Source organism: Microcaecilia unicolor, chromosome 11, assembly GCF_901765095.1.
Source record: "Microcaecilia unicolor chromosome 11, aMicUni1.1, whole genome shotgun sequence".
In the NCBI taxonomy this organism is placed as follows: Eukaryota; Metazoa; Chordata; class Amphibia; order Gymnophiona; family Siphonopidae; genus Microcaecilia; species Microcaecilia unicolor.
In genome coordinates, this window is record NC_044041.1 from 103932904 (window position 1) to 103942213 (window position 9310).

The following is a 9310-nucleotide window of genomic DNA, read 5'->3' on the forward strand; positions in this document are numbered from 1 at the left end:
ACGTGACTTTCTTTCGCTTTGAGGCTGACATCATGGAAGCGAGCCGCGTGCAGCCGATTAAACTGGCGCGAGTAAGCGTGGGCCTGGGGTACTATAAGGGAGTGAGGTCTGGGGGAAGGAGAGAACGGGCTAGGGGAGGGGGAGGTATGGTAACCGTGAGAAGAGGGTCCTGGGAAAGGAGGCAAGACTCGGTAATGGGTGGAGGGGAGGATCCTAGGCCTGTATAAGGATGCTAGGTTTGCTTTACCCTCCCCCACTTAAATTGTTTTTCAGACCTTCCTGGGATTTTGACAATTCAGCTTCATAATCACGTTTACCCCTGTGTTTGTATAGTAACATAATAGATGACTGCAGGTAAAAGACCTGTACGGTACATCTAGTACCATCCGTTGTGAAATTGTATAGAAACATATGTATTTGGATTCCATATGTTTAGTATTGAACTTTAGTTTATATCTATCTATATATATATATAGATATATAGATATATATATATAATTTATTTTTTTTTGCTATTTATCCAGGTGAACGGGTTATTGGAAACTTGCTCACCTCCATTGTAGTGATGGTGGCTACTCAGTACTGCCCTAGATGATTGTTTAGTCTTAAGTTGATTCCTGGAGAATCGCTCTGATGTGGTGGAGGGGAGGCTAGCGCAGAAAATTTGAGGGTGCAATTCTGGTTACTACTACTTAACATTTCTAGAGCGCTACTAGGGTTACGCAGCGCTGTACAAATTAATAACCAAGGACAGTCCCTAATCTAAAGGACGAAATGTCAAATTGGGGTAGTCTAGATTTCCTGAGTAGAGGTGTTGTGATTAGGTGCCGAAAGCGACATTGAAGAGGTGGGCTTTGAGCAATGATTTGAAGATGGGTAGGGAGGGGGCCTGGCGTATAGGCTCAGGGAGTTTGTTGCAAGCATGGGGTGAGGCGAGGCAGAATGGGCGGAGCCTAGAGTTGGCGGTGGTGGAGAAGGGTACTGAAAGGAGGGATTTGTCTTGAGAGCGGAGGTTACGGGTAGGGACGTAAGGGGAAATGAGGGTAGAGAGGTAAGGAGGGGCTGCAGATCGAGTGCAATTGTAGGTTAGTAGGAGATGCTTGAACTGTATGCGGTATCTGAGCGGAAGCCAGTGAAGTGACTTGAGGAGAGGGGTGGTATGAGTATATCGGTCAAGGCGGAAGATAAGACGTGCAGCAGAGTTCTGGATGGACTGAACGGGGGATAGGTGGCTAAGTGGGAGGCCGGTGAGGAGTAGGTTGCAGTAGTCAAGGTGAGAGGTAATAAGAGAGTGGATGAGAGTTCGGGTGGTGTGCTCAGAGAGGAAGGGGCGAATTTTGCTAATGTTGTAGAGGAAGAAGCGACAGGTCTTGGCTATCTGCTGGATATGCGCAGAGAAGGAGAGGGAGGAGTCGAAGCTAACACCGAGGTTGCAGGCAGATGAGACGGGGATGATGAGGGTGTTATCAACTGAGATAGAGAGTGAAGGGAGAGGAGAAGTGGGTTTGGGTGGGAAAACAATAAGTTCAGTCTTGGCCATGTTCAGTTTCAGGTGGCGGTTGGACATCTAGGCAGCAATGTCGGATAAGCAGGCCGATACTTTGGCCTGGGTTTCCGCAGTGATGTCTGGTGTGGAGAGATACAGCTGGGTGTCGTCAGCATAAAGATGATAGTGGAAACCATGACATGAGATCAGGGAGCCTAAGGAAGAGGTGTAGATTGAAAAAAGGAGGGGCCCAAGGACAGATCCCTGAGGAACTCCAACAGAAAGCGGGATAGGGGAGGAGGACGAGCCATGAGAGTGTACTCTGAAGGTACGATGGGAGAGGTAAGAGGAGAACCAGGAGAGGACAGAGCCCTGGAACCCAAAGGAGGACAGTGTGTCAAGAAGTAGGTTGTGATTGACCGTGTCAAAAGTGGCGGATAGGTCGAGGAGGATGAGGATGGAGTAGTAACCTTTGGATTTGGCGAGGAACAGGTCATTGCAGACTTTAGATAGTGCCGTTTCTGTCGAGTGTAGGGGACGAAAGCCGGATTGAATCGGATCGAGGATGGCATTAGAGGAGAGAAAATCAATGCAACGGCTATGAACGGCGCCGGCGCGTTCAAGTATCTTGGAGAGGAAGGGTAGGAGGGAAATGGGGCGGTAGTTGGAGGGACAGGTAGGTTACAAAAAAGATACAGCAGAATTAGAAAAGGTACAGAGAAGGGTGACAAATGATAAAGGGGATAGGATGACTTTTCTGAGGAAAGGGTAAAGTGGCTCGATAGAAGAGAAAATTACCAAGTGGCTGGGTAGCTGTGAATTACTTGTTTACCCTTTCCAAAAACAGCATATAATGAAACTGAGTAATAAATTTAAAACGCACCAGAGAAAATCACTGTGTAATTACAGCAAACACAAGCATTCAATACAGCAGTAGTATAAAATATAAGCTCTGGAATGCATTGCCAGAGAATGTGGTAAAATTTTAGTAAGGCTTAAAAAAAAAAGTTTGGATAATTTCCTAAAAGAAAAGTTCATAAGCCACTATTAAGATGGACTTGGGAAAATCCACTGCTTATTTCAAGGATAAGCAGCATAAAATCTGTTTTACTGTTCTGGGATCTTGCCAGGTACTTGTGACCTGGATTGGCCACTGTTGGAGACAGGATATTGGTTTTGATGGACCTTGGGTCTGACCCAGTATAGCAACACTTATTTTCTTATAAATTTGAAGCTGCGGAAGTGGAGAGTACTCTCTGCCTGGTCAAGTTATGGGTGTGGGAGGCACCAGGCCCTAGTGTAAACTGGATGCTATTCCTGCTGATGATCTTTTTCCCTTTATAGGTCACCAAGGTGCTGGGCAGGACTGGTTCACAAGGACAGTGTACCCAGGTAAGACCCTACCTTGGTTTGGAGGAGAAGTATTCCAGTCTCGCATATTTGATATGCTGGTCCTGTTAAAGAGGAATACTTTGATGGCTTTTTCTTGATCCGACACGAGATATTTATTGTACTTGAGCTCTCCAAGCTTTGACACTGGAGAACTCCTGAGAGGTGCTAGAAGCTCACGTACAATAAGTTATACCTGGTGTTTTGTGTTACTCTGGTATAATGGTTCTCAACCTTTCTTCTTGTGTAGATCTGACAGACAATGTTTATATATGACACACCAAACACTAGAATTCACAGATGAACAAAGCATGCCTAAATATTTCATTTTTTAACTGTGTTTAGTATGGATTTGCATACAACATTTTGATATGGCATAGGCAACATATCAGTCCCAGATAAACGTGTATTCAAATTGTAGTGTCACCTCAATAACAGCAGCACAAAATTCCACCACAGCCAGATACTGTGAAGCAACACAAAAACCTGCAAATATGCTACTCGGAATCTATGCAAGAAAAAAAGGGGTTCCTCACAATTTCCACAAAAAATCAAGCAGAACCAACAAGAGTGAAAGTGAGGAGAGTTCCAAATGAGCAAGGCAAACAAGGAGTAAGAGCATCCAAGAGTTGCTATGCCTTTCAGCGCATATCATTCCAGCACTTCCATGTTATGTTCCCATTTAAATACTCTGCGAAGCTGATTTTATTTGAATTGCTGCGACCCCTGAGGAAGGCTTTGGGCCGAAACACGGCCTTTGTAGGGTCTTTGTGTCAGCATATTTTGGTAAATAAACTCTTGGATGCTCTTACTCGTTTTCTTTGGTCATTTGAAACTTGCCTCACTTTCACCCTTGATGGTTCTACTCAGAATCTATGGACAGCAGACCTGCAAAGTTTTTAGTTGGGGCTGGAAGCAGCAGTTATTATTGGGGGTTGTAGGGAAGCAGAAATGGGGACCAGTTATGGGGATTTCAAAAACCTGACTCTCAAGATCGCTGGTCTTCCCAGCTTTCAGGCTCAATGGTTTTAAAGGAAACTCGGACTTGCTGTCTACACCAAACTTTTTGTGACACACCTCCCACCTCTTGGCGGGCACCAGTATGTCCTGAAACACTGGTTGAGAACCAGTATTCTAGTAGTATATAGGAGGGTTAGTGGGGCCCATGGTGCTTTCATGGTATCTCTGGACATGTGAATTCTTATTTGTAACAGTTTTCTAGAAACTGTACAAGACTAAATGTATTCTAAGCATATATGTTGGCATGTTAGGATTATAAGGCTTGTCTATTCTGAATTCCTGTAACATTTTATATTTCATCTGCAAATTTTCTCCTGCACATTGAAACTGTCAGGTCAGTTTACAGTAGCCTTTACTAATGCTGTGGAGGTAGGTGCTAGAGAGTGGACCCAGCTGCGTGTGTGCTTTCCATTTGGCCATTGCATTGTTACCATTGTATAATAGCTTGTATTGGGGAAGAGTCACTGTCTAGCACCTTTGTAAGCATTTTCCTTATTGGATGCAAAGGTTTTGACTTGTGTACTTGCTGCTTAAATTGTGCCTATTCATGTGACTGTCAAAGAATTAATCTCTGGTTTATGTTCTTTGCTGTCTCTTACATCGGTTAGGAACTGTGCTCAGAAGCTGTACAGAATAGTCTTGGTGTATTTTTTATTGTACACAACTGTAAACTGGAAAAGGCAGTATATCACATTTTTAATAAACTAAACCTATGAACTGAGTCTGGCGTCATGAAAAGTTGATTCTGTGGTGTTTTGAGGAAATTTAGAACCTATTTAGAAAATACCTCTAGAAAAACAAAGGCATGCAATTTTGACTTTGATCTAGGTACGATGCTGTTTCCTTGTCTTATAAGACTGTATAGTAGGTTCTTTATGTGCACCAAGCTATCTATAGCTCTGCTCCATTATATTTGAAAGACACCTTGTGTGTATCGTCCTGCCAGGAGTTTGAGATGAGAGACTACAATGAGTTTATCATCTGTTCTAGTGTCTCAAGTTAGATATTGAAACTAGATCTGCTGCCTTTTCTGTGACTGGGGAGCAGTTATGGAGTGTATTGAAAGTCAATTGAGATTGTGCTGAAACTTCACAATTTAAGCGGCTATTGAAGACTGCATTGTTCGTGGAGGTATTTATGTAAAGTTAGCATATATTGGCACAGTTTTTGCTGCAAGTTCTTGAAATAATACAATGATGTATGTATTGATGTTTTGGGATTTTGTACGTTTTTATTGTAAACCACTTTGATTTAAGCGGTGTATAAATGTGTAAAATAAATGTGTATTAAAAGTACTCACCTCACCTATGAAATGCTCAATGCAAAGAGACTTGTTGACTGTAGATAATGCATTGTTCTCTTTTTCCTACAGGTCCGTGTGGAATTCATGGATGACAGCAATCGATCAATCATCCGGAATGTGAAGGGCCCCGTGCGTGAGGGGGATGTCCTGACACTGCTGGAATCTGAGCGTGAGGCCAGGAGGTTACGATGAGCTAAAACCAGCTCATGCAGGTAATATCTGCCTTTCTAATGGTAGCACAGTTTTATTTGTCTTATTTACAACCCCCTTACACCTAGTTTGTGACATAATGACTAAACTTCAGATAGCACTACTGTGTGCAAGAGAAAATGGTCTGTATGTTGTCTGGGGAGCAGGAGCAGCCACTCTGAGACCTGTAGTGGTTCATGAAATTATTGCCTGGTAGCAGCTTCTGGAGAACGTAGAGCACTGTGCTGCCATGCGCTCTAAAAGTAGTGCTGTTATGACATATTTTTAAGCGTGGCTATACTTGCTGATTGAGAAGAAACCCCTGACGAAGACTGTGTTTGTTGAAACATGGCCCGTGTTGGGTCAGTCTGTCAGCAATGTATGACTGGAGAATAAACTTTGGTCACCCTGGACATTGTGGTTGACTTTTTCCACTCTTCTTGGTTTGTCGGTTTAGCAGTCTACAGTGCCCATGACACCTGTATTTTGTCAGATTGTGCATGGTTTTCCATTCTTTCTAGTCCTGACCCCAGGGCATTTTAAAACTTTTTTTTTTTTTTTTTTTTCATATCAGGAATACCTACCATTCTCCTTTTGAAAAGCTGAAATGTATACTTTCTCAGGTTCTGGTCCTCTGAAATTTAATAATAAACTTGATATACCACCTAACCTAGTTGCAGGTCTAAGTATCAAGTCAACTGAGGCAGTGCATGCAAATCTCTCTCACGTATATTCATTGTGGATATTCTGAAAACCCCCGCGGGACTAGGTGTGCCTCGAGGACTGGGATGGGAATGGCTGCTATAGGGTATACCACTTTTCAAATAGAGATAATACACTTTTTCTCCTACAATAATCCCATGTGTCATTCGTTAAGTGTCCATGATAAGGCAGTGCATACAAATCTTTCTCATAAATATTAATTGTGGGTATCCTGAAGAGGGCAAGGATGCTAGTCGGAGCTAAATTCTGACACAAGTTTTAAATACTCTGTAAAGGTGAATGAAATAAAGTAGAAAATTTTTCCTCCATTCCCAGGTACAAAATTTAGATTGTGAGTCCACCAGGGACAGAGAGAGTACCTGCATGTATAATATGTTGGCTGTACCAAAGAAAGGTGGTATATCAAATGTATTACATTACTGTACCCATCCAATCTATTTACCTATTAAAACCTGAGAGGTCATACCAAAAATATCTGTTTGTTTCTAAAAGTTGGTACCAGCTTTCATGAAGCATTAAAAGTAGAAATAATTGCAAACAGTCCAGCAGGTGCCACCTGCATCTGGGGGGGCATCCTGACATCCAGTTTCCTGCAGGATAGGATGTGCTGAAATGTGATGAGGGTGTTGCCTACACTCTGCTGGTGTCCATCTTCTAATCTCCACTTAGCCAGCTTGACATTTTCGTGGTGGTCATGTTTAACTTAATTGGTTATTGTGTATCTCTAGCTGCAATAAGTAAATCCTGTGCTTATAACTGTTTTGTTTTTTTTGCTTTCAGATTTTTTGTTTGGATCTTGAAGACAAGACCTGGAGTTTTCACATCCTATTTCCCCCCATGTAAATTACATTACAGAAACAGTGCTGTTGTGAAATAAACATATTTGACAAATCCTTTTAAGTATTGTGTTGCTGTTGACCTATTTCCAGTCTGCATTCCTCTTTAAGAATTTTACTACTGGAAATAAAAGGATTGTTTCTGCTCTTCCAGGCTTACAAATGGTACTGTTTGAAAACTGTGCCATACTTTCTGGGTAATAAGGCATGTTCTGACAATGGGCAAAAGGGTTTGACCATTGGGGAGAGAGGGTGGCTTGAGGCAGGCCTGTCATAAGGGGTGGGAGTTGGTCTCTGAGCGCACAAGCCAGAAAGGAGAAAAGTCACTTAAATCTTTCCCTGGGTCCAAGCTCTGCTTTTATATAGTAAATGATGGCAGGAAAAGCCCCAAAATGGCACATCTAGTCTGCCTAGTGAGGTGATGTATTTTATTTATTGTGCGTTTATTTTACAGCCTTTGAAGACATTCAAGATCAGTGTGGTCATAGGCAATAGACAACCAAAAAAAAAAAAAACCCATTCATAATTGCATAGTATACTACTTACAATGTTGACAGAGGATGGGCAGACTGGATGGGTCATATGGCCTTTATCTGCCGTCATGTTTCTATGACAGTACACAGTAATCGCATAAATAACTGCCACTCCAGGTTCCTTAAGTGATGAGATTTTAATGCTGTTTTGAATAGAGCTGCCTACTGCTTTTCTTAACTAATTTATTTACAATTTTATTAATAAACAGGCAAATTACAGTACAGTAGGCAGAACTGTTGAGTGGTTTGTACGGCTTTCAGGGGGCCTTGGATTTGACTGGATACAGGGCACTATTTAACAATAGTGGGGAAAGATCAGGCTTCTTGAGGATAATTCTCCCCCCCCCCCCCCCAAAAAAAAAAATGTGGCCTCAACAATCTCCTCCTTCACTTTTTATTTGCCTTAACTTTCTATATTGCTCTAGCTGATGGGCAGAACAGAGCGGAGTACAGGCTAAAAAAATGGAAACAAGAAAAGAACTCAATATATAGGAGAGCAGAGTGTTAAGTTTAGAAACATAAACATTGCAACAAAAAAAAAAAGGGTAAAGCAAACACGTGAAGGACAGGGTCGAAGAGTAACACTGGTAATTTCAGCAAACATTTACCAAAAGCTAAGTGGAAAAGCCAGGTTTTCAGCTCAGTTTTAAAATCCTTACAAGGAGTTACTACGAAGGAACAGGTATGAGGAGCCAGGAAGAAGAATGCGCTGTGATGGGTATGTTTTAGAGAAGGTAGAACTAAGCGGTGATCGTTTAATGAATGGAGGGTTGTGGAGGGGCAATAAGGATTAAACGAGAGAGATAGTCGGGCATACCAAGTCTAAAGGCCTTGAAAGTGAGGGTGGCAATTTTATAAGTGATCCTTTGTTCAATGGGGAGCCAATGATATTGTTTCAGCAGAGGTGATGTATGATCATAGCGATGGGCACGACAGAGTAATCGGATGGCTTGTTTTCTGGAGCGATTGAAGTTACTTTATTGTTTGACAAGGTAGACCAGCATAAGCAATATTACAATAATCAAGACAGGTGTTAAAAAAAAGGATTAGTGCATGGAATTGTGATGTATCAAAGAGGTGACAACTTGCACGTAGCTTGCGGAAAACAAAACTAGTTTTGGTAAAGTGAGATAGCTGTGGCAAAAAAGAAAGTGAGAAATAGAGAGTAATACCTAAATAACGAAAGGGTAGATACTGATATAATAGATGTGCCAACTAAAGTGCTGGAGGAAGGAGAGTTGAACCAGAGAACTAACAGGTAACTCCGGATTGAGCACTAATTGATCACTTAGCCAGCTAGTAGTTGAGTCAAGACATCTGTAAAGGAGTAAGGGAAGGAGAGGAAGAGGATAAAGAGCAGCAGAATGTCATCGCCATAAAGATAAGCAGAGATTTTGAAGGATTGTATGAGAGCAGTAAGGGGATGAGAGAGAGTCTAGACCCTTGGGGTACACTGATGTGTCAGAGAGAATGGCCTGCAATGTGTGATGAGATAGAAAGGAAGCAAACCCAGAAAAAACTGTACCAGTGATGCTTAAGTTAGATGAATGTGCGAGTAAGAGGGAATGGTCAACCGGATCAAAAGCAGCAGAAAGGTCTAGTGAGACTGCCAGTACCTTTTGATACTGGTCCAAGTAGAAATGAAGTTCACTGATAAGTGCTGCCATGATGGTTTCTTTACTGTGGTGAGACCTGAAGTCAGATTGATGGGGATGTATAGGAAAAATGTTCTCAGAAAAGCATGCGAGTTTGGTAAACACAATTTTTTCTTAGCACTTGTGTCTTCTCTTCAGTGCAGCTTTCCCTTGTTGATTGAACTGGGTACATCCAT

At 42.1% G+C, this 9310-nt stretch overlaps 1 protein-coding gene across 1 annotated transcript; it reads left to right on the top strand.

Moving 5' to 3' along the window:
* The first annotated feature begins 1 nt into the window (after position 1).
* On the top strand, positions 2-7008 carry RPS28 (ribosomal protein S28). The gene is made up of 4 exons (XM_030219302.1): positions 2-71; positions 2831-2878; positions 5268-5410; positions 6891-7008. Exons 1-3 carry the CDS (start codon positions 33-35, stop codon positions 5388-5390), a joined length of 210 nt encoding a protein of 69 aa, XP_030075162.1. The 5' UTR covers positions 2-32; the 3' UTR covers positions 5391-5410; positions 6891-7008.
* Positions 7009-9310: the final 2302 nt, after the last annotated feature.

What these genes read in the sequence shown, in the direction of transcription:
- RPS28 (XM_030219302.1), top strand. Translation starts at nt 33, where the DNA reads ATGGAAGCGAGCCGCGTGCAGCCGATTAAACTGGCGCGA. An exon ending in AGCCGATTAAACTGGCGCGA is followed by an intron (nt 72 to 2,830) that starts GTAAGCGTGGGC and finishes TTCCCTTTATAG; the next exon opens with GTCACCAAGGTGCTGGGCAG. An exon ending in CACAAGGACAGTGTACCCAG is followed by an intron (nt 2,879 to 5,267) that starts GTAAGACCCTAC and finishes TTTTTCCTACAG; the next exon opens with GTCCGTGTGGAATTCATGGA.